The following is a 24,748-nucleotide window of genomic DNA, read 5'->3' as shown; positions in this document are numbered from 1 at the left end:
CAATCAAAACAGTTCCTTATATTTTGAATTCGTAAATTGATATTCAAAATTGTAAAAGTTCATTTAAAATGGTTCATTGTTAACTTTTGTTTGAGACTTTGAAATGACACAATAAACATGTCACATTGCAGAAATATCCCACATCAATTTCAACTCGATAAAATAATTTGGCTATGATTTTTAGGTCATGGCAGAGACTAAAAAAAGGTCATGGCAGAGACAAATTTATTACTCCCTCCGTTTCAAAATGAGTGTCGCTTTAGCCAAAAAAATTTGTTTCAAAATGAGTGTCGCTTTCGGTTTCCAATGCAATAATAACTTTTTCTTTTCACCGTACCCTCCAATTAATACTCGCACACTACTTCCAAAGTATTACTTTTAAAACTAACCAATAGTTAATAAGGATAATTTGGTAAAATAACCATTCTCTTTCTCTTAATCATTACATTTCTTAATATGTGTGTAAACACCTAAAACGACACTCATTTTGAAACGGAGGGAGTAGTAATTTTACAGGGATTAATCATCAACAAATTAGTGCATAAGAGACATACATTTTATTGACAAATTAGAATTTGTTACGGTGACATTGATGTGAGATCAATATGGAGATGTCACATATTAAATTAATATAATTGTATCTCTAATCTTAATGTGTTAGAGATACAATTATATTGAAATTTAGACGAGACTCAAAATTTTCAACATACTCTTTCTTATTAGTTGAAATTTAGATGAGACTCGTAAAATTTATGTGAGATCCATTTATTTCAGTCGGTCCTGTCTAAATTTCATCCTATAAACTATATGGATGCTCAATTGATCATATCAAAGATACAAGTAAATGTGTGAAAAATGCAATGAAAAAAGAACTTGAGAAATGCCAAGTCATATCTACACATGCAAAAAACAATTGTTACCAAATCTAGATATATTTTCCAAAATAGTTGTACCTGCGACAAAACCGGTGGAATGAAAAAGATTGTTAGAGCAATGCTAGTTTCATGGAAGGGAAGAGAGAGAGATCAGGAAGAGAGAGAGGGTGTTGGAGAAAAAAATGACATTGTAATAAAAAAAAAAACAAAGAAAAAATAAGAAAGTGAGAAGGGAAATTGAATTCCCTTCTTCTTCTTCATCAACCACGGCCAATTAATCTCTCACCTAAAAGGGTGAGGGAAGAAATAACAAGAAAGCAAAAATCTTAATGCCAAGAACAACAATAACAACACATGTGGGTTTTTGCAAATTAAAGGAGACATCATTGCAGAAGGAACATATAGTCAATAGTTTTATATATTATAGGCCATTATGAGCACCAAACATAATCATTTGGCCTCCTCTCCCTCCTCTTCTGTGGCTGCCTCAGTGGAAACTTCCAATCTTAAAAACAGAAGGCTCTATCAAGTTTGGAAAGGAAACAATGTACACATTCTTTTCACCTTTGTTTTTATTGACCATTTCTGGTATTTATGCTTTTCTTTGATCAAAATCAATACTTTGTGTGAATTGGTTTTTTTCCCATACCAGGAAAGATTAAGGTAAAAAAATGATAAAAATGGTGTTTTGAGGTTATTGATTGGCATAGGCATATTTTGAGGTATTTGATGGTCTATGGGGTGGAAAAATGAAATCTTTGAAGATGTTTGGTATTTAATATGCACTCTTAGTGAATATAGTGTTAGAGTATTAGATGTTTTGAGTTAATATTATGTAGTAATTTTTTTTTTCGTTTGACGAACTCTTGATGCTTCTTGTTTGAGGGGAGGTGTTAGATAATAGATTATCGAGCTTTTTGTTATAGATGGGCTTAGGGCAGTTTAGTCTATTTATATTTCACTATATACTCTTAATTAGAGTAACATATGTATTCTGAAGTTTTGTTGATTATAATGAAACCCTAGCCGCGTTTGTTGTTTTGTTCTCTATTCTCTATGATTCTCTATATTGTTAACATATAGAAATGTATTTGTGCCCTAATTTCTTAAAACTGAGTTTTTAGGGGTGAGTGAAGATTTTAGTTCTTAGAGATAATTTTTCTATTGTTGATCAGAATAGAAAAGGGTTTTGGAGAGATATGGATAAGTGAAAGATGTTGGATTCTTGATCTGAGGATGTTAAATGGATGCAGATGAAGAGAAAAGGTTCAAAATTTGTTTCTTGTAAGTGCTAAGAGCATTTTCAATGTTGAAATGCCTTGACAGTAGGTAGAAGTGTGTTGAACACTGATTATTTACCTTGTGGAAGGAGTAGCAAAATGATTAGAAAGCTTGGAAATTTAATTTCTCTAAGAATAAAGACGAAGTTAGCTCATAGGTGACATTTTTATCATTACAAGGATTTAAGTCTAAATGGTCTGCTATTAGACAATTTGCCATACTTTGATCTATATAGTTAGCTTCAACTATTAAGAAAAGGCTTTGGTTGATAATTAGCTTATGCTTATAAGAAAACATTTAGTGCCGAAAGAAAAGGCTTGTCGATCCTCTTTCTGCAACTAGATTATGTTTGCTTTAGAATATTAAGTGTTCATAAAAAATCAATACTCCATTTCACTTTTTTCTTGCCTAGGACTATCGAACAACTTAAAAGGGGAGTTGATTACTCGCCTGGAATTGCATAGCTTTTAAGATGATATTGCAATACACAATGATGAATGATTAGGCGATAATGTATAAGAGGTGACATTCAAAGGTGTAGTGCCTAGTGACTTTTCATGAATGTAGACTGAGGAATATTCTGCAGATTCCTTTTTAGTTTTTATGGCAGTTGAATGGTCAAATCTCTTCTTCGATCAGAACGTTAATTGAGCCCTAAGAAAAGGGAATTTCAGAACAAAAGAAAGCAAGATATAATGGCAGTTGATATGAGAAAGCTATCTTTTTCTCCCTTCCTTTCATCACCCTAATAATCTTGGTCTGTTTTTCTTCTGTTGGGCAGGGTTCAGGGGTAATCTTATAAACTGGACCATAGTATTTAAACACAAATTGTAATCTGTAAACCCTATGTTTGAATAATAGAAAGGTACTGCAGTCACTTTGCAATCACTTTACAAGGAATAAAATCATTAGATCCACTTCGCTTACCCCTTCCTTTATTAGTCTTCCATAAGAAACCAATAAACCTCGTATAAGATATGATCTGAATTTTTTTCTTTTGCTTCAGTTTTTATATATCAAACACGGAATTTGTAAATTTAAAAGTAACTGTCATTTTGAAAATAAGACAACATGTCACCTGTGAATTGTGAATGCATCGATTTTTTATTTAGGATCGAGTCTATAGGGCATTAGACTCAACAGGATAATTGAACTATCATGTAAACTTACTTCTGATATTGCTTATTTTTCATGTCAGAAATTTCTATTCGGTGGAAGAGTAGTCTTTGGTCAGGATGCATCATCTCTTTTTTTGACAACGTTTCTGATCGGAGGTCCGGCAATAACATTCTGCATAAGAATGTTATTAATAATGAAGGAGGAAGACACTCTTTATAACCACCTTGTACTTTTTGGAGGAGTGTTCCTCACAATTTTGGTTGGTAAAGCTATTAAATTTCCTTTACCAATAATAATAGGTACTTGTAGTTTTCTCATGATATTTTAAACACGAGGTTTCATTTCACTAATTGAATGCAGGATTTTACGTTTCTCTTCATGACATCTGGTAGAGATCCAGGAATTATCCCTAGGAATTCACAACTACCTGAATCAGATGAATCATGTCACACAAATACACAATCTATGGAATGGGTGAACAATAAAACTCCTAACCTCAAACTACCTAGAGTGAAGGATGTGATGGTCAATGGTCATACAGTGAAGGTGAAGTTCTGCGATACTTGCTTGCTCTATCGTCCACCACGCGCTTCTCATTGCTCTATTTGCAATAACTGTGTTCAAAAGTTTGATCATCATTGCCCTTGGGTTGGTCAATGTATTGGATCGGTAAGTTTGATCATCATTGCTATGTCTGCGTTTTTCGTATATGTTTACTTTTGAACCAGGTTTGTTGATCAAAGAAAATATAACACAGTTCGTCCTCCTATCATGTTACTTTCAGCGAAACTATCCATTCTTCATAATGTTCATATCATCATCAACCTTGTTGTGCATATACGTCTTCTCATTTTCTTGGGTTAATCTTCTTGGACAACAAGGTAGATTGTGGGCATCCATGTCAGAAGATGTCCTATCGGTTGCTCTCATTACATATTGCTTCATAGCCGTTTGGTTTGTCGGTGGCCTAACAGTGTTCCATCTTTACTTGATTTCCACCAACCAAGTATATTCTCTTTCTTTTTAATGTTTTAGTTCACTTGTTCCTATAAGCTATGGTTGGGAAAGAGTTATTAGGATTTAAAGATGTATCTAAAAAGCCTTTTTATATGAGAATTTCTTCTTGTATTCGTTTACTGTCCATTTTACGTGCTTAGTTTATACGGGCCTTTAAATTAGACCTTACATGTGTGTCCTATCATGTAAAGTTCCACATGATATATCAAAACTATACTCACTTTTTTCTTTTGGAATTTTCTTTTGCTATAGACAACTTATGAGAATTTCCGGTACCGCTACGATAAGAAGGAAAATCCATATACAAAGGGAATAGTGGCAAACTTCAAAGAACTTTCATGTTCGAAGATTCCAAATCCACTGGTCAATTTCAGAGAATGGGTTGCAGAAGAGGATGATATGCAAGATGAATCCTTTACTTCAGATCTCGAAAAGGTTTTATAAGCTCGAAACAAAAGTTCGACATGGACATGGGAGTATATGGCAAGGAGGGTAAGAAAGTTCCCAATATTTTACAAAATTTGGATTACAATGGCATTGATGATCATCTGAAGAAAAAGAAGGATGCTCCATTTGAAATTTTTGTTCCTGTTGATCACGATCTAACATTTTCCCAATGGAGATCCAAAGTTGGAGTCGATGGTCAAGATTTGAAGCCATAACTCCTTCAGATAGCATTTGCTGGTTCTTTAGAGACTAAGGTACCATTTTGATGTTTGTTTTGGTCTCTATGTACATACAAAACTGCTTATGACTTGTATGTCCTAAATAATCAATGATCAAAAACTTCTGTAAATATTTACATATCTGTGTCATGCTTTGATTTTTGAAATACACGAGAAATAGAAACAAATCAGAAATTTATTGAACTCTTATAGTCACATCACAGAAACTTGAGGACTTGTGAGATTCAGACAATGATTCCTACAATGTCTCAACTATTTTTTGGTGCAGATCCATTTGGCATGCTGTTTTCGCTAACGAATGAGGTGACTTGAGAAAAGGGTAAGGGTAGTGATTTGATTTATAATGGAAGTTGTAAAGGGAAACAAACAAATGGTATGGTTCACAAGGAAAACTCAGATATTCATATCTCAAAGTGGCGAAAAAGTTGACAAGTTACAAAATTTGGGACATGTTTCACTTATCATTACAGGACATACAAATGAGTGAAGGAACTGAATTAATGTATGATAGACAATGCTTGTTCTTTCTTTCTCATAGTTTTTTAGTGTGGATTGTAGGTCTTGTTTGGTCTGCAATTCTAACTACGTCGTTATTTTAGGTAAATTCCTTCTATATATCATGCTTGCTCCTTCAATTTTTGTGGAAAACGCTTATTAGAAGATGTTAATGTTTAAGCCCTCACCCGGGGACCATGCTTCTCTCGCTCATTTGTTTTCTTCTCCCCTTCTCATTTTCCTCGTTTAATGTCATACTCACGACAAATGTTAATACATTTGATGCAGTAAAAACTTTCTGTATTCACTGCATCTCCACTGTTGAATGAACATTGAATGGTTCGTTCCAAGTTTTAATTTAGTGAAGTTGGAATATCAACCATCCGATTTTCATCCAAGTATGATGCAATGACTGCAGGCATTTTTTATTGCGCAGAATCCGCATCTTGACAAATATACTATGATTGCACTAACATATAATCATATCAGGAATTCATATTCCCTCCCAACAATCAAGAGTTAAAGTAAGGATAGACTATTAGTTCTCATAAAAGAAGATGCTCATTAGCCAAAAAAACTCCATTTGGCTTGTTAAAATAAAATAAGATATAAAAACTTCATTAAAAAATTAGTAAAACTAAATTAAATAAAGTTATCAAAAGATGTTACATGAAACATACAAATCCAGTCGTGAATCCTTATGATTTTTGTATCAAGCTGTCTTGAATAGAATTTCTAAATGAACAATGCTTCAAATTGTCTTATATTATATCCAATGTCAAATGCTGGCTGGCCATTTAAATTATTGGTTATTTTTTGTCTAAAGTTATGCATCCTAATGAGACATCACTCTAATATTAATAATTAAATTTGCTAGTATAGTATCTTTTCTTGAGCCAACTACCTTACGTTTAATGGATAATAACACAACAGAAAGAGACAAGAAGAAAAAAGATGTTTACTGTAATTGGATTTATGAGTTGTAAATTGAAGGTTAAAGTTGAATGAAAGAGAAAGTGTAGGTTTTAATTTGCATGTCACGTTGAGCCAAATGCCAGCTTTGAAGCAGCATATTTAGTTAGATATAAGCATATAATAATATATATCTGGTTCCAGCATTTCGTCAACTAAGTTATGATTTTTAGTTTACAGTAAGTTAACATTATTTAGAGAGAATATTCTTAGACATACTCCAACCTAGATGCTTCTGCTCAAATATAAGAAAATATTCCTTTTTTAGGTTCATTGAGTAGTTAATGTATCCGGTCTACATTGTAAAGCAGATACATTAATTATTCAACGAATCTAAAAAGGAATCTTTTCTTATATTTGCATGATAACTTAATACAATTTGAATGAATAGTGTTTAGATAAAATGACACAAGTCTATTTTTGTTTGATCGAAATTCTAGATTCGAATTCAACCTTAAGTATGCAACAACATCAAGAATTTATCGTCTATTTGTATTCGATAAGATTTGAAAGACGCAATTTACATTAAACAAATCTAATACAATTTGTTGTATTAATTTGGACTCGAGCACAATCATGCGCACCCACCCACTATTTATGCGCGTGTCTGTCTGTATAATGCGCAGCACAATCACAAAACTATGCATGTGACAGATGGATGTGTTAACTTTCTATTCATAATCATTTCCAAATTTTAAAATCATGTTTCTATTCTATGCATAAAATCATTTTTTTTTTCAATAAATGCCATAAATATTTTAAAAAAAAACTTAAAATCACGTTAAAATAGATAATGAGGTAAATTTATATGCATTGACATGCATCCAATATAATCACATCATAAACCACTTTTTTATACTATTAATTCCTAAAATATATCCAGAAAAGTGACATGATTAAATTGGATATGTGTGTAAAATTATTTTACACTATCAAACATACAAATTAAATCCATAAATTGCTCTTTGCAAAATAAAATTTAAATATCTTTTCTTTACTTTAATTATATTATATTTTTAATATTTATACAAATATACTTTTTTCTTTAAGTTTTTATTATTTTGTTTTACTTGTATAATAATATTATTTGTTTATTTTTTTAAAGGGTTTATGTTTTTTTAAAGGCTTGATGAAATTAATGTATGTAATATGTCGCTTAAAATGAATAATTTAGTCCTTTTATAGGTTCCATATTTGAGGAATTAAAATTATGTATATCGGCGTTTAAACGGACACTCCATGTCGGTCTGTTCATTTTTTTTGCACTAACGCATGTAAATTATTAGCAATATTTTTTTATTTTATGAAATTTTGATTAAAATTTTATGTATTGATATTTGTGTTTTTTAAATAGTAACAAACTATATGTTTATCTTTTTTCAATAATATAACAAATATAATAAAAATTCTTTACTTTTTCAATAACACTAATAATATAGCATTTTTAAAACCAAATTTATTAAAGGGTATAAAAGAAATAATGAAAAATTCAGCCTAAAAATTTGTTATAGATATTCCTAACACTAATATGAACATATACGATTATTCATTACGTGAACTAATCAATAACACTAATAATATAGCATTTTTAAAACCAAATTTATTAAAGGGTATAAAAGAAATAATGAAAAATTCAGCCTAAAAATTTGTTATAGATATTCCTAACACTAATATGAACATATACGATTATTCATTACGTGAACTAATCCAGTCAAAAAATTCACATGAACTAAAAGAAATAGTAAAAAAAGGGATATATTTTATAAGGACCGAAATAAAAAATTATCAAAATTAAAATAAAAGTCATATATTCATGGGATGAATACTACGTTTAATTCTAAATTATATATAGATATTTTGTTCATTTTTTAAATGAAATATTAGTAATTAGTTTCACACCTTTATGCGTTTCCCCCTAAAAAAACCTTCGTTTCTATTATTTTTTATGGGAAGTTTCTAATTTTCATTGACTTCTTGATGTAATTTATAAGGGTGACCAGACGGTTCACCAAAATCATCCCATTATAATAATAAAAAAACCACAATTATTATTGTTTTGACTAAACCCATTATTCATTGTTAAACTAAATTTTAAAATATTTATCAGAACAGATTTATGTTATATACATGAATTGTTTTATTAGTCTTGTGAGTTCTTTGACTTTTTCAGAAATGTTTAGCATTTTTCTTGAAAACAAACATATATAAACATATAGTTTTTATACATATTTGTAAATTTACCCAGATAAAGGAATTTGTTATAATTTTTTGAGGGGAATTTGCTATAATTTTTGTTGTAAGGAGTTTGTTACAATTATTTACTGTACATTTGAGTCAACAATTTAATTAAAATTTTCTTTTAGGAATAAACTAAAAAATCAGTTGAATTTATTCGAAAAACATGTTTGCATTAATATGCCAAATGTCAAAAGTTGCTCTTATGTGAAATTCAATTATGAATTTAATCGTAACCAAAAAAATAATAATTATGAATTTAATTTTTATGCGTTTTAGGTGTAAAAACGTTTTATATATACTTTTTTTGTTGGTCAAGCGTTTTATATATACATTTAATCTTATATCATTATTAAGGCAGTGATGTAGAAACTTTTTTATAAAAGAATCATACCATTATTATATTATATTAATTAATTAATCATTTTATCTTATATTACATGTCTTTTTACAGTAATATTGTCGCCTTTTCTTTTTCTTCAGAAAATGATTGACCGAATTACTTTCGATCGTAAAACGAATTTAATTTTTAAAGTACCTTATTAGTAGTAGTTAGAGCATCTCCAATGGGGGTCCTTACTTAACAAGGACCACTCCCCGTTAAGGGCCTCCATTGGAGGAAGAAAAATTAAGTTAAAGTTAAGGAGCGGACAACTATATAAGGACCTCTCTCTCCTGGGTAACTAACGGGTCCCATGTTTAAAAAAGTAATAAAATGTGTACTACTTGGTCCCACTTGCATAAAGAAGTAATAAAATGTGTACTACTTGGTCCCACTTGTAAAAATGAGTAATAGATAAATTATTTTTGTTTAATATGTAAAGATAGTGGGACATATTTAAGTATTTTTCATTAGAGTCCTTATTAGTGTATTGCCATTGGAGTCATTGAGTCCTTAATAGGTACTTTTATTAAAAAATTATAAATAAGTGATGTGTCGCGTGGCCCATTTAAGGAGTCATTGTTAGGGAATGCACTATTGTGGATGCTCTTAGTATGGTAAATAGATGATTTTCAGTAAATGCAAAAGTGTTTGTATCTTTTGTCCTAAATTGCAAAAGTGTTTGTATCTTTTGTCCTAATTCAGTAAATGCAATTATGCAAAAGTGTTTGTATCTTTTGTCCTAAATTTGAGTATGCCTTACGCTTGAATTTGCGTCATGGAATTTCTAGCAATTAGGTGAGTCGATATGCAATAAACAAAAATATCGCTGTTAAAATAAATATTAAAGAAGAGTATTTAGTAGAAAATAAGTGTATTTAATAGAAAAAATTAAGTGCGTTATTAATAATTACAAATAGGAAAATGCTAACAAGTGCCCTAAGGGCATTGTTTAAGCATTTAAAAGTGACAACTTTTACATTGAAAATTGTACGGTTATGACTTTTAAAAGTGTTTGACTTGTATTTTCAAGACATAATTTCTTTTTTGGGTTCCTTAAACAATGCCCTTAGGGCACTTGTTAGCAAGACCCTTACAAATAATATAAGTTTGGTGAGCTTAGCTCGGTTGGTATGAAAATGCATAATATATGCAAGGTTCGGGTTTCGAACCCGACAAAAAATAAATATAAGTTTGGTTACTTTTGGAAGGTTAAAATTAATATTAGAGGTCTGCAATAGATCTTCTCTTCCGTCCATGCATGTTTGGTTACTTTTGAGAATAATTGATTCTAGTTGAAGTTGAGATTTGTAGTTTTTGTGTGTTCTTAGTTGATGTTCACTTTTCGTAGTTTTTGTAATATGCGTTTTCGATTAGTGAATTTTTGTTAGGATAGTTTACGATTGGTTCACTTGGTACGATGTTTCACGATATTTTCCCATCTAGGTTTTACTTCGGTCAAGTCTCTAATATCCCCCAATCTCTGTATTTATTGATTATAATTTTCCTTTTGCCTACAAAAAAAAAGATTTTTATTATATAATTGATTTTTACCCATAAATTTATAGTTTAATTCACTTGTACATGAATTTGTACATAGATGTATTCAAATACAAATCACTTTACACTTAACTCACTTTTAATCATAATCAATTTTACAGAATTAATTCACTCAAAATAAATTTCCATCACTCGCAAAACCAAATATACACTAAGACTACATGACACATGCTAATAGACAATCAAAATATGTTTATTTATATTTGTCATTGAATATGATTGAATGCAAGTATCTTTCGATTGATAACTAAGACGTTGATGCATGTAAAAGTCTTTTAATAACACTTTTTTTGAGAGAAACTTCAACTTCTCTCTAAGTTTTCCTTCTCTTTCACTCATCGGAGCAGGGGTGGTTTTAGTGTCATTTTTTGACCTAAAATCACCCCTCTGCATCTTTTTTCCCTTTCTTTCGATCTAAATAAGTGATTTTCACAAATATCAAGCGTTTTCTTTTGTGTTTTTTCGTGATTTCGTCGTCTAAGTGCGACCTTGTGTTGTTCGTCGTCTTGTGCGGCGTTGTTTGATTTGGCATTTTGTTGCGGTGTTCGTTGGTTCTTATTGAAAGATCGGCTTCGATCGATCACGGATTCAATCAATGATTTGGACATCAACGTTGCGGATCCGAAGCAAGAGTATTCAGTGATTTAGATTTTATCATATTATTTGTAGGCATTTTGCCGTTGTATGCTATTAACTTGGGTGTTGTGAGTTTGTTCGCGAGATTCATCCTTTACGTTTTTAGCGATCTTGATTACGATGTATTCTATCGATTTGAATGAATGAATATCGTTTTGTTTTTGTCAAAAAAAAAAACTAAGACGTTGATATGTATGACCTCGAATTCCAACTCGGGACTTTCAACTTCTCCGCATTTAAAATATGTTAGTCAAATCATCATATTATTTGATAAGAAATAAATAAATATTAAAGTGTATTTTTGACTGAATTATTGCAAATGTATTTATTTATTTATGATAAGATAAACTCAAAACATTTTACCAAAAAAGAAGAAAAAAGAAAGAGTGAAACATGTCTTAATAAAACAAGTGAAACATTTTTGTTGTTGTAACAGAAAAAAAAAAAAGAAACATTAGGCGCGTAAAAGGCGCAAAGACTTGGAAGATCCGCCCAGGAGGAACAAACATCATCATAAGCTGACAGCAATTTGGATTGGAGAAGAGAGAGAAAACAACAACAACATTTTTAGAGAGAGAAAGAGAAAAACAAGAACAACAATTAAGAATTTTTTAATTTTTTTTTTGGAAACTTTGAGGAATTTTTTGATTATTACAAATTAGGGACATGGAGATTCTCGTCCTCCTATGATCCCTTCCTTTCTTGTATATTTGGTTTCACAGCTTCATTCTTCATTGCTGTGATTCCATTATCTTTCTCTCTCTTCTTTATTTCTCCTCTTTCATCTGCATTTTCCATTTTGGTGAAAGAGGATATATAATAATAATTGAAGGAACCCCAAAACAAAAAAAAAAAAAATTGATTTTTAAGAGGAATTTGATTCTGGGTCGGGGTTTGATTTGGGTTTTTATGGGTTTTGGGGAAGTTAAGAGGTAAATTTTGGTGACACACACGTGTGGTGGTGCTGCCATGATTAGGAGTAGAAATTCTCAAATTGGGTCTTCTCCTTCTGGAGGTGGGGCCCATGATATGAAACCAAGGAGGCTTTATCAAGTTTGGAGGGGTGGCAATGTTAGTTCTTTTTTGCTCTTTTTCTTTTTGTTTTGATTGTTAGTTCTTAATTATGACGTAAAAATTGGTTTTTGTAAATGGTGTTGATTGTTTGTGTTTGATATGAATGCTATTTCACTTTGAAGTTGAACTTGTTTGTCTTTGTTTTGATTATTATGTTGTATTCAAAGTTTTGTTTTTGTTTTTTCTTCCTTTTGTGTTAATATGTTGTTTTTCTTGTTGTTAAGGTAATGATGTTTTGGCATTAATGTTGTTGCTTACTTGCTTTCATTGCATGATTGTTGTCTGTCCGATGTTTGCTTACAATGATAAGTATATGTTTGATTTTGCGGCGCGTTCGAATCACTAATGGAAATAGTCTATGACGCAAGTTTGAAGACTCTAACGCGAAATCAAAGATATGCTATATTTGCTCTTGTAGTAAATTACAAACGCCGACTAATGCTTGCTATTGCAAATATTTTGTAATTAAACTTTTGTGGACTAATGCTTGCTATTGCAAATATTTTGTAATTAAACTTTTGTGGATGCTGTTTCCTTTCCCTACGTCCATTCTCGTGTTTATTTAAATGCAAAATCCACAATGTTTTGATATCATGGAGCTGTTGAGGTACTGGTGCCACTTAAATTGGAACATTTTTCTTGTGGTCAATTTTTTATTTCGACGAATAACTTTTTGTCATGGCTGTGGACTTTTAGGTTTTATATAGTTACCATTTGAAAATTTTTTTTACGTTGTTGTATTGGATTGGAGATAAGTGAATTTCTGTATATTATTCTTTATTAATTCCTTTTTTTTTTGTTCCCTTCATTCAGAGATTTCTCTGTGGTGGGAGACTGGTTTTTGGTCCTGACGTAGCTTCCTTGTTTCTTACAACATTCCTAATTGCTGCACCTGCAATTGCATTTTGTGTTAAGATGTATCTTAAAGCAAAGCATGAGAAGGCCAATAATGGTGATCATCTTTTTTGGTGTCCTGTAGTGATTGTGGGTTCAATTCTTACTATTCTGGTAAACACCTTCAACAGTTTCTCATTTTACCGAAACTAGTCGAAGCTATGCATTATCTTTTTCATTATATAATTTCCTTGTAGCTTACGATTAGAGCACGTTTCTCTTTTGAAAGTTAAAACTGATATATAAGGCAAACTCATGTGCAGGATTTCCTATTCCTCCTCTTGACTTCTGGGAGAGATCCTGGAATTATCCCGAGAAATTCAACACCTCCAGACTATGATGACGCGTTTAATATACCTACTCCTTCTATGGAGTGGATTAATGGTTCGACCCCTCATTTAAAACTACCTCGAACTAAAGATGTACTTGTGAATGGTCATACGGTGAAAGTGAAGTTCTGTGATACATGCTTGCTATATCGACCGCCTCGTACTTCTCATTGTTCTATATGCAACAACTGTGTCCAGAGATTTGATCATCACTGCCCCTGGGTTGGCCAGTGCATTGGAAGAGTAAGTCAACTTTACTGCAAAAAAAAAGTGAAGTTTAGAAACAGAGATTTGATCATGGAGATAGTATTCCATGTGTTAATGCAACAAAAAGAATATTTTTATGCTATTTGGGAATGAGTTACGACTACAATTTACCTCTTGACTGAAGTTGGTAATTTTTATTGCATTGCAGTGACAAAATTACTGCAATGTATAATATATTTATTAACTTCTTTTAAATGTCTTCTATGTTTGTTTGGCTTGGTTTTATTGGTCAAAAACAGAAATGTGAATTATTTGTTTTTTGTTGTGTCCATATCTTCTCCATTTCATTTTCTACAAGAACTAACAGTTGTCTTACATGCTGCAGCGAAACTATCGGTACTTCTTCATGTTTATTTCAACATCAACCATTTTGTGCCTATATGTCTTTGTGTTCTCTTGTATCAATCTTTCGCAGAAAGATTTTTGGGATGGAATCTCACATGATTATGTATCGGATTTTCTCATTATATACTGCTTCATTGCTGTCTGGTTTGTTGGTGGGCTCACAGCTTTCCATTTCTATCTCATTTGTACAAATCAGGTGACTATTTTTACTTCTCAAAATGCAAAAAATATCTTAATCATTTCAGATTCTTTATTCATCTCCATCACATGTTTTGTCTTATTGGTTCAAACTTACAGTATTTTACTTTTGTTATTGTCCAGACAACTTACGAGAACTTCCGGTATCAATATGATAAAAAAGGGAACCCATACAATAAGGGATCACTAAGAAATATTGGAGAAACACTTTGTTCCAGTATTCCTGCTTCAATGAATAATTTCCGATCGTTTGTACAGCAGGATGAACATACGATGGTTGGGGGTTTGACTCCGAATATGGCGGACGGGATTTTGACTCCAAAGGAGAAAATTGATGTTGAAATGGGATCTAGGCGTGCGGACGACGGTGGTTTTCCAATTCCCGAACTTCTGCGAAATTTTGATTTTGATAGTTTTGAGGACGAGGAGGGACAACATTCATTTGATCCATTCTACAGTGTTGAGGAAGACGCAAAAGATTCGAGCCGAACATCTGTTGCTACAGTTTTAAATTTCCATAGTATCGCAATCGAAGATTCAACAGAAGAGTCCGTTTGTAGCTCCCATACTGGATTCGAAGTCACAGAATCTGACCAAAGGCCTGTTACTGTTGATGAAATAAATGGAACTAAAGCAACTGATGACAGAAATGACTCATGTTAAGCTATAATGCCAACTTTTGCTCTTTAATGCAGAGGTTTTCTTCTCACTCTTCATACATTTTTGTTGTTGAAAGTTTTGTGTATTATTCAGAATTTTTGAACCAACAAAACCAATATGATGATATGAAGCACTGACACAAACATCAAACACGACACCAATACTGATAATAATTTGAGAAAATGCAAATGATTGAATGTAATCATATGTGTGGGTGTCGTGTTAGTGTTGAACACTTGACACACCTTCAATCTGAAGTGTTGGTGCTACATTATGTCCGTAATTTTTTGTGGGTTGCTTAGGTTGGATCATTGGCGGTGACAAGTGCTTATTCTGACTTAATCCTAAGTAGCATTTGCTCAACATGTCGTGCTCAAATTTGGATTAGATATCGTCATGCTGAATGTACTGCAAAAAGGAAGGAAAAGGCAATTAAGAAACTGTTTGGTTTGAGAATTCATTTTCTACTCTTATTTTTCAGTTTTCACTTTAATTGCAAATCCCTTTTCACAATTTTACGTACAAGTATTTGTAAACAAAAACCAAAAGGACAATATTGCAATTAAAAAAGGAAATAAGAGTAGAAAATGTTTGATCAAACCAAGCAATCTCTAAGGTTATGTTTGGGAGTCGAGTTTTTGAAGGGAATGTTCTGGAGAACGTCTATATGTTGACATATATTTGAAATTTAATTTAATTTTTTTTGAAGGAATGATGTGATAGATGATCATATAATATTTCAATCACCCTCTTAATCGTTTTTTGGCACATTTTATACTTTATTTAATTTATAAATGTAAAATAAGTCTCCCTCCCTTTCCCTCTAAAACTCAACTCCCAAACATAGGCTTTGTAAAATACTTTTATTTAGCTTTGATAATATGATTTTTTTTGCGAGTTTGGAGGGGAAAGAAGGGGAGGACTTTGGAAAAAAGGAAGAAGCAAGGGGAAGAAATAGAAAACTTTGACAGGGGAGGGCTTTGAGGGGTTCATTTTTCTTCATAATACACAATCCCCATCAAAAATTATATTGGAGGAGGACTTTGAAGGGTTTATATGAATTCTTCAAATTCAATCCATGTTGTTATAATATTCTTAAACAAAGCCTTAGGTTTCATTCTTAAACCATTTCCTTGACTGGTCTTTATTTATGGTTTGTTGCAGGCCCTCTCTTTGATTACTTGTTTGCCTATGGAGGATAGTCCTTCCATACCACATTGGTTTGTAAGAATTCTGAATACGCAGGATTCATGCAAAGTTCATTGATGCTGTAAAGGAGGGGCTGGCGTTGCACTTCCTCTCTCATTTTGGTATAAAACTTTGGCAAGTGTTTGTTGTATGATGTGTAAACTCCACTTGCATTGAAAATAATGCAGAAAAGATTGTCTGGCTAAGTTTTATGATGATAGGTACTGTGCTAGATGTGTCTGTCTACTCCACTTAGTCCCTTGTTAAATTCTAGATTGATTGATTTTTTTTATTTACTAGTGGATATTTAGAACTTCTGTAAGTAGTATATTGATACTGATTTTTCTCTTCTGTATGATTCAATTTTTATGTCCCTCTCATCAGGACCTTTGCTTGAGAAGCATGCAATATCTAAGTGTCACCTTAATGTTTTTGATGTGGGAAAATACCACTCAACTTGATTGAAACTGAAGATATGAAAAGGGAAATAGATCCCATCATGTTTAATTTTCTCTAGAAGGATAGAGTGTGATCTCCCATCATTCAAAAGAAGAGAGAAAAGCATGAGATGTTGAAATGTGATCAGTTTGAATTGTGAGAGATTACATTTGACTTGTTGGAAAACTATCGGTAATAACTTTTGAGTCTTCTTAACGAGTGTTCTCGGGACATTTTTTAAAAATTTTAAATTAAGAAATTATTTTTTAAAAAGTAATACTTCAATTTTAATGTATTGAAAACACAAATTTTCATAAAAATTTACCATTTAAAGTCTTTAAAGAAAGCACCAGGGAACTTGTAAGCATTTTTGATAACATTTTTTTTGAGTATAAAGTGGCTAACCTCCGACGCAACTTGATAGATTAATCCTTTGAGCCAGATAGGAATTAAACTTAAGGTCAATAAAACATGTTGCATTCTTATAGTTGAATTTAAACTTAAAACTGCATGGATAAGTCATTTGAGACCTAAACTATCTCATCTAAATGCTTTCGGATAACTTAGTTGATAAGAACTAATTACATTTGCATCTTTAAAAAATCTTATTTTATGAAATAAATAACACAAGAATAGTTTTTATTGTCAAACGAATTTATGTTCTTCCTTTTGAAAAGATAGAGAGCTGAATCCATGAGAGAAATACATAATATTATTCATTTGATACATCTCATTCATTTTTACTATAATGTTGCAATCTTTAAGAAATATGATTCTTTAAAATTTCAGTATGTTGTATACACTTTTTAAAATAAAAAATTTCATTTTAGATTTCTTAACTAACACTCTTAGGACATTAGTTATCAAATGTTTTATCGAATAAAACTTAAAAGATCTCTAATTTCATAAGAGATTACAAAAATATTTAACCTTTTTTAAAAATAAAAAAATCACAAAATTAATTTCACCACATATTAGTTCAGCACACAGACTAATCTAAAACAAATAAATTACAAATCTAGCAATCTGAAACAAACCAATCTTAAACAAAAAATCAGTAACAAGTATCCAATGAGAGCAAAAGAAAGCCACAAGTTGTCATCAACAACATGTAATCACCACAACCAATCATACCACAAGTAGAAACATACAACAAATGCCACGTGTCATGTTTCAATTAACGTTCAAAGATTTCATTGGATGAGATTCTATCACACACAATTCATCTAAATTATTATATCTTCTTATCTTTCTCAAAAAAACAGTTTCAAAGTTCAAAGCTTTAGTTCACTCACTTCACAAACCCATCAAAGTTTTTGCTCCAATTATGGCAGCAGAAATGGCTCTTGTGAAACCAATTTCAAAATTCACACCAAAATTCAGCAACATTCCTAGAAGAACAGTTTCATCATATTCCATAAGAATGTCTGCTACTCCAACAGCAACACCAACTTCAACAAAACCAAGCAAGAAACCAAACAAATCTGCCATCAAAGAGACCCTTTTGACACCAAGATTCTACACCACTGATTTTGATGAAATGGAGACCCTTTTCAACACTGAGATTAACAAGAACCTTAATGAAGATGAGTTTGAAGCTTTGCTTCAGGAATTCAAAACTGATTACAATCAAACTCATTTTGTTAGGAACAAGGAGTTTAAGGAAGCTGCTGATAAACTTGATGGCCCTCTTAGACAGATCTTTGTTGAGTTTCTTGAGAGGTCTTGTACTGCTGAATTCTCTGGTTTTCTTCTTTACAAAGAGCTTGGAAGGAGGCTTAAGGTTTGGTTTCTTTTCTTGATTTCTTTATAAACCTTATTCAGCATTCAATTTAGCATAATTGATAATGAGTAAATCATAGATTTAGCAACTTGGTACATGAAGCTAATAAATTTTGAAATAGGACTAATATGATTGTAAATTTGCAATTTCAAGGGTTATTTTGAAATATTAATAATTTCAGGGACTGAACTGACAACATCATACAATCTTAATGAAAAACAGTTCTTTGAACTTTTTTTTGGTCTGAATAGTATGTTTGGGAACATGCAAAGTAGTAAAAAATAACTATTTAGACAACTTTGATTGCAACTCTAAGTACTAGGATTTTGGTTTTATGACATTTTGATACTTTAATGTAATTTTGCTACATTTAATGTCTTATTAGATGCTGTTGTTCTTTATACACTGTTTTTTGTCTTCTATTCATTGTCTGATATATTGCATGGGATTCAAAATGGCAGAAAACCAACCCTGTGGTGGCTGAGATTTTCTCTCTGATGTCTAGGGATGAAGCTAGGCATGCAGGGTAAGGAAACACCTTGTGCTTTTACTTGTCTATATGTCTAGTATTGAGAATCATGCAACGCATGGGGAGAAATCGTTAAAAGAATATACGTTAGTTACGGTTTACAATTTGCTGCGTTCAGTTATTGAGCTTATTCTTTTGATTTATATGCAGGTTTTTGAATAAGGGTTTATCTGATTTCAATTTGGCATTGGACTTGGGATTCTTGACAAAGGCTAGAAAGTACACATTTTTCAAGCCCAAATTTATTTTCTATGCTACATATTTGTCTGAGAAAATTGGATACTGGAGATACATAACCATATACAGACATCTCAAACAAAATCCTCAGTACCAATGTTATCCCATTTTTAAGTACTTTGAGAACTGGTGCCAAGATGAGAACAGGCATGGAGATTTCTTCTCTGCTTTGATGAAAGCACAGCCACAATTTCTCAATGACTGGAAGGCTAAGTTGTGGTCTCGCTTCTTCTGTCTATCGGTATCTTTTCTTTCTTTTGCATACACATTTTTGCTCTTCCTTTAAGTTTCTTAAGTTGAAACCTCAATAGCTAGTTCCGATTGGTGCTGAGTTACATACTACTTTACAAACCTTAACTGAGAATGCACATGGATGACAAGCTATGTAGCACCAACACTTAAGGTTGAAGGCATATCAAGTGTCTGACATCTATACGACACCGACACGTGTGGTTAGATTCAATCACTTCTATTTTCTTAAATTAGTACTTGTTCCGTGTCTGTGTTGGTTGGTTGTGTCGGTGCTTCATAGATGACAAGTATATCCAACATGCAGAATCAGATTTACCTTGGCATTCCTTAGTATGCCAGCCAAAGAGATCACATTTTTCTTGTCTTCCATTATGAGTTTGTGGTCATTATATTTTTATTAGCCCTACTTAAACATAGTTATCAAATTTGTGTTGCAGGTTTATGTCACCATGTATCTGAATGATTGTCAACGCACAGATTTCTATGAAGGAATTGGACTTAACACAAAAGAGTTTGACATGCATGTCATAATTGAGGTTAGTTTGTGTTTGCATATTCGCTATAATCTCTGTCAAATTAGTAATGGATCTTTGAGTTACTGTTATAAACACTTGGGATAAGTGAGAGTTGATTAACTAAGAATAAATGTTGAACTCATAAATCACAAGCAGTTACTCAAGCTTCATTTTGGGTTGTTTTTGCAGACAAACCGAACAACTGCGAGGATTTTCCCAGCTGTACTTGATGTCGAGAACCCAGAGTTCAAGCGAAAGTTGGACCGGATGGTGGTGATAAACCAGAAGATTCTTGCTATTGGTGAGAGTGATGACAATTCAGTAGTGAAGAACTTTAAGAGGATTCCACTGATTGCTGCCTTGGTGTCTGAGCTCTTGGCTGCGTATCTGATGAAACCAATTGAGTCAGGATCCGTAGATTTCCCCGAGTTTGAACGGGGGCTTGTGTACTAAAGATGTGTATAAATTCCTTATTTCCTTTTGATCCCTACTGTAATGTTCATCTTGAGTGCTACTAGTACTGCTGCCACGAAACAGTGTGGAAACATTTACCATGATGAGATACTTATTAGTTTAAATCACATTTTCTCAGTTTTGTATCTCATTTTGTTCTTTAGAAGTTTATTAGAAATGTTCACATTATGAGTTATTTATCAAGAGATGGCTCTTTCCTCACTCTTATATTCCAATTGGAAGGTCTCTCTAGCAAAGTTTAAATACTGTTTCTTAGCTGTTGATTTTGGTCTGTCCAATTTACTTGTGTTTAACAACTAGACTTTCATAATTTTATTTAGATAGGCAGATTGCACTGCAGACGCCCTTTCTGAAATAAAATGTAGTAAAAAAGAAATCCAGCTTTCTTAATTTTAGGATTTTAAACATAAAATGTACTAAAATTGCATGTTTAGTTGTGTGGTTTTGTGGATGTCGAAAAATATTGTTTTGGGGTTAGTTTGTTGGTAGAGCAGATCCTAAAATTGGGGGTTGGTGTAATTGTCCTGCTTGGTGGTAGTTTTGTTTTAGTCTACTTTGATTATAGTACTCTTGTATTCATCAGTGTTACATTGTTCTGGCAGAACAAAAAAAGCATGATGTTCCCATTGGCCAGCAATATTCAAGATGAACATAAGTTTGGTCCCTTAATGGAAAAATAACAGCCATACATACACACACTCACATACCCCACATATATTTTTTACAAATCTTACTCTTCGATTCAAATATGTATTTCTTATAGACTTGTAATCTTGCATTTCACACAGTCATACATTATGAACTATAGATCAAGATTAAACTACTTAATTTTCAATTTTGGTAAATTGGATTAAAAAAATACAAAGTTGAAATGCAAATCCTTATGATCCTAAACTTCCATTTTAGATCAGCAATTGTGTGATTTGTGTACATCTACAATCTACACATCAACTATCCACTTGCAGCAGATCACATTTCCCAACTTTACACCTTCAAACCTTCACCTTTCCCTTACCTTACACTCACATTCACAGGCAACCCATTTTTCAATCTCAAAGTCAAAGACAAAACATGTTCAGGACAAGTATCTTTCTCCAAAGCAACAATCTCAAACCTTTCGATAACCGAAGCTGCAATAGACTTCATTTGAATATAAGCCATTTCTTTCCCTAAACACATTCTAGGACCTGCATGAAACACCGGAAACTTAAACGGACTCTCACTTCGACACACACTAACACCATCTTTATCGATGTCTAACCACCTTTCAGGTTTAAATTCATTACAATCTTTTCCCCATACACTCTCCATTCTCCCCATAGCATAAGTATGATAAGAAATAAACCAACCTTTCATAATCCTAGTTCCATCTGGTAAAACATCGTCGTTTAAACATGCCTTTGTATCAACCGGCACTGGAGGATACAGTCTCATTGCCTCGGTTATCGCTGCATGCAAATAATGCATCTCCTTCAACTCTTCATATCCAAACATCGTCATTGTGCAGCCACTCTTTAAACGTATTGTTTCAATTTCTTTGATTATTTTTTCCTTAACATCATTTCTTGAAGATAAAATCCAGAAAAACCAACTCAAAGCAGACGAAGTAGTATCGCGTCCAGCAAGAATAAAGCTTATTACAATATCACGTAAAAACTCCGGTGAAGCTTCTTCTGTTCCGATGAAGCGAGATAATAAATCTTCACCTTTTGTGGGAGACTCTTTAGCTTCCATTCTTGACCTTATGATCTCATCAGCAAACTCATGAACAGTTGTGATTGATTCTTTCAATCTCCGTTCTGATCCCACGTTGAAAATCTTCTTCATTTTCCATAAGAATGGAAAAAGACTCATGAACCTTCCAGAACTTAACATGGCGGCGTCTTCAAACGCCGCCATAAAAGCAGCGGCTCCAGTGGTGCCGTTGCCTCCAAGACATCCAGGATCAACGTCAAAAGCGAGTTTACAAACGTTGTCGAATGCAAACCGTTCTAAAACATCCTGCAAGTCGATGATCTCATTTTTCTCAGTTGCTTTTGAGAGAATTGGAATGAGTCTGGTTTCTGTTTCGACAGTTACATTTTGGACGATGAAGTTGCGTAGAGATTTCGTGTTGAATTCGTAGCTGGCGGTTTTTCTCTGAAGCTTCCAAAGATCACCATCAGAGTTAAAGATTCCTGTACCAAGAAAATCTTGAAGAAGGTTGATGAACCTTTCCCCTTTCGGATAGTTTTCAAATTTAGTTTTGAGAATGTGTTGTATGTTTTCAGGGTTGGCTGTTATGATGCCATGGATTTTGCCGGGGCGAACAAAGATGGCGGTGTTGGTAGGGCAGTTTCGGAGGACTTGTGTTGTCCATTCGAGAAAACGGTGGCGGTTTAATATGAATTCAGGTAAGGCTCCAAGTAGAGGGTAGATTTTGAAGCCATATTTGATGTGTTTTTTTGAGGTGGTGAAGAAATGAAAGTAGAGGTAGAGAAAGAGAAAGGAGAGGATGAGGATTAGATATGATTCAGGTGAGAAGCAGAAGAGTTGCATGGTTTCGGGTGAGTTTGTTGATGAAGTTGGTTTGATTGTGATGAAAGAAAAGGCGAGTTGATAAAGTGATAAGGTGTGTGAGTGTGTCAATAGATATTTGTTCAACAAAGTTGGTGGACCTGTGATTCTTTGATGTTTTGTGAATTTTGGAGATATATCGGTGAAGGAAATAAAGCACAGATGCACAATTACTAATGGAGCTTCTTTTCCCACATCACATGTATTATGAACTCAATCATGCATCAGATCAATCAAGATTGTATGGTCTAGATATATATATATATATATATATATATATATATATATATATATATATATATATATATATTTGTAACAGCCCGTACGGGTCCCTGGCTAGGCACTGTACCCCGACACCGTTACTCACAAGTGAATCACTACCCCCCTATAGTAGTGTTTTTGCCTCCCGTGGGAATCGAACCTAGTACGCAGGGTTAAGATCTTAGTTCAATGCATTCCCACTACCAATTGGCTAATATATATATATATATATATATATATATATATATGAACAAACAAACATGGTGTCTTTCAGTGCATGAATGCGTGGATTGTTGATTGCAATGAAGTCAAATTCTTAATTTAGACGGGTAAATATGAAAAGAGAAAACAAGCATGTTAAAAAAAAGAGAAATGATATTCGTACAACCATTTTCGTACAACTTTCAGACAACTTTCTCTCCCATACTCACATTATATTTTTATTCTCTCTCTTCATTTTTCTCTCTCTCTCTCTCTCTATTGTTTTTGACCAATGAGAAGAGAGAACAACAAAGTTGTCTCAAAAGTTGTACCAAAATGGTTGTCAAAATATCACTACTCTAAAAAAAGGACATTTTAATATTTGCAAACAGGTCTTGTTAACGAGTGCCCCAGGCACTCTTTAAGCATCCAAAATTAGGAAATTATTCTTTTAAAAAGTCAACTATTACAATTTCCAATGCATTCATTACATAACTTTTCATATAAAACTTACCATTTAAAAGCTGCTTAAAGAGTGTCTGGGAGCACTCGTTAACATTTCCCTTTGCAAATGGGTAAAGGAAAATAATACTTAGACACCGAAACCAATCTACCACTACAGAAAGAAAAAACAAAGAAAGTAAAGTGATCGATTGATGATGTGACAAGGAGAAAGATACAAATAAATGAAGTGTTTAATGAGTGTAGAAAAAAATAAAGTTGTATAAATATAATTGCTCATAGATAAATCAATACAAAAACTAACGTTTTAGTATGTTTCAAAAACTCCATTCCTATTTTTTCAAGGATGTACGGGAAAATTAACTTGATTTTAAACTTTTTTTCTTAATAATATCACTAGATACTTTTGATTTAAACTAAAATAAAATCAATAGAAAGAAGGAATCACTTGATATACATAAGGACCAAAATTGACCACCGTCATTAATTTGATTTGACAGAGTCAAGTGGTCGATCTATTTTAATTGTTGGATCAATATCAGATGGTTCAAAATTCAAATTATTTTCTATTTTTTAAAAAAAAATCAAAATCTGCACTAAAATATGAAATGTCCAACTTCGATCCAACGATTACGGTTGAGCCGACTGCATGATTGCGACAATTTTTTTTACTAGAAATCTTATTTCCTTACAAATGGGACAATGGTATGGAGTAACTATGTTACAAATACAAGTATTTATTCTCATGCATAACGGCAAGGTACGATGTCCTTAGATTATTAATTAATACTTTTAGACTACCTCACAAATTGTAATTAACAATTAAC

At 32.5% G+C, this 24,748-nt stretch overlaps 3 protein-coding genes and 1 pseudogene across 4 annotated transcripts; 3 read left to right on the top strand and 1 right to left on the bottom strand.

Annotated features, from left to right (window-relative positions):
- Positions 1–1,038: 1,038 nt before the first annotated feature.
- On the top strand, positions 1,039–5,515 carry LOC146909519 (putative protein S-acyltransferase 1; annotated as a pseudogene). The gene is made up of 6 exons (XR_015017887.1): positions 1,039–1,422; positions 3,355–3,534; positions 3,636–3,944; positions 4,060–4,281; positions 4,545–4,993; positions 5,247–5,515. The product of XR_015017887.1 is annotated as a putative protein S-acyltransferase 1 (transcript).
- Positions 5,516–11,752: 6,237 nt separating this feature from the next.
- On the top strand, positions 11,753–16,621 carry LOC146909518 (DHHC-type zinc finger family protein). Its single transcript, XM_085723987.1, has 6 exons — positions 11,753–12,329; positions 13,146–13,340; positions 13,490–13,798; positions 14,148–14,363; positions 14,489–15,062; positions 16,190–16,621. The coding sequence occupies exons 1-5, from the start codon at positions 12,228–12,230 to the stop codon at positions 15,026–15,028; spliced, it is 1,362 nt and encodes a 453-aa protein (XP_085580113.1). The 5' UTR covers positions 11,753–12,227; the 3' UTR covers positions 15,029–15,062; positions 16,190–16,621.
- A 1,299-nt stretch (positions 16,622–17,920) lies between these two features.
- On the top strand, positions 17,921–20,642 carry CRD1 (dicarboxylate diiron protein, putative (Crd1)). The gene is made up of 5 exons (XM_085723986.1): positions 17,921–18,434; positions 18,896–18,960; positions 19,114–19,441; positions 19,890–19,988; positions 20,157–20,642. Exons 1-5 carry the CDS (start codon positions 17,979–17,981, stop codon positions 20,418–20,420), a joined length of 1,212 nt encoding a protein of 403 aa, XP_085580112.1. The 5' UTR covers positions 17,921–17,978; the 3' UTR covers positions 20,421–20,642.
- A 684-nt stretch (positions 20,643–21,326) lies between these two features.
- On the bottom strand, positions 21,327–23,012 carry LOC146909516 (cytochrome P450 CYP94D108-like). Its single transcript, XM_085723985.1, has one exon. It carries the CDS (start codon positions 22,977–22,979, stop codon positions 21,453–21,455), a length of 1,527 nt encoding a protein of 508 aa, XP_085580111.1. The 5' UTR covers positions 22,980–23,012; the 3' UTR covers positions 21,327–21,452.
- Positions 23,013–24,748: the final 1,736 nt, after the last annotated feature.

Source organism: Medicago sativa, chromosome 7 (genome assembly GCF_051527215.1).
Source record: "Medicago sativa cultivar Bolivia chromosome 7, Bolivia_mono, whole genome shotgun sequence".
NCBI lineage: Eukaryota > Viridiplantae > Streptophyta > Magnoliopsida > Fabales > Fabaceae > Medicago > Medicago sativa.
The sequence above is the reverse complement of the archived record's forward strand: the minus strand, read 5'-3'. Positions and strand labels throughout refer to the sequence as shown.

What these genes read in the sequence shown, in the direction of transcription:
- LOC146909516 (XM_085723985.1), bottom strand. Translation starts at nt 22,979, where the DNA reads ATGCAACTCTTCTGCTTCTCACCTGAATCATATCTAATCCTCATCCTC.
- LOC146909518 (XM_085723987.1), top strand. Translation starts at nt 12,228, where the DNA reads ATGATTAGGAGTAGAAATTCTCAAATTGGGTCTTCTCCTTCTGGAGGT. An exon ending in GTTCAATTCTTACTATTCTG is followed by an intron (nt 13,341 to 13,489) that starts GTAAACACCTTC and finishes ACTCATGTGCAG; the next exon opens with GATTTCCTATTCCTCCTCTT. An exon ending in ATCTCATTTGTACAAATCAG is followed by an intron (nt 14,364 to 14,488) that starts GTGACTATTTTT and finishes GTTATTGTCCAG; the next exon opens with ACAACTTACGAGAACTTCCG.
- CRD1 (XM_085723986.1), top strand. Translation starts at nt 17,979, where the DNA reads ATGGCAGCAGAAATGGCTCTTGTGAAACCAATTTCAAAATTCACACCA. An exon ending in AGCTTGGAAGGAGGCTTAAG is followed by an intron (nt 18,435 to 18,895) that starts GTTTGGTTTCTT and finishes TCAAAATGGCAG; the next exon opens with AAAACCAACCCTGTGGTGGC. An exon ending in GATGAAGCTAGGCATGCAGG is followed by an intron (nt 18,961 to 19,113) that starts GTAAGGAAACAC and finishes ATTTATATGCAG; the next exon opens with GTTTTTGAATAAGGGTTTAT.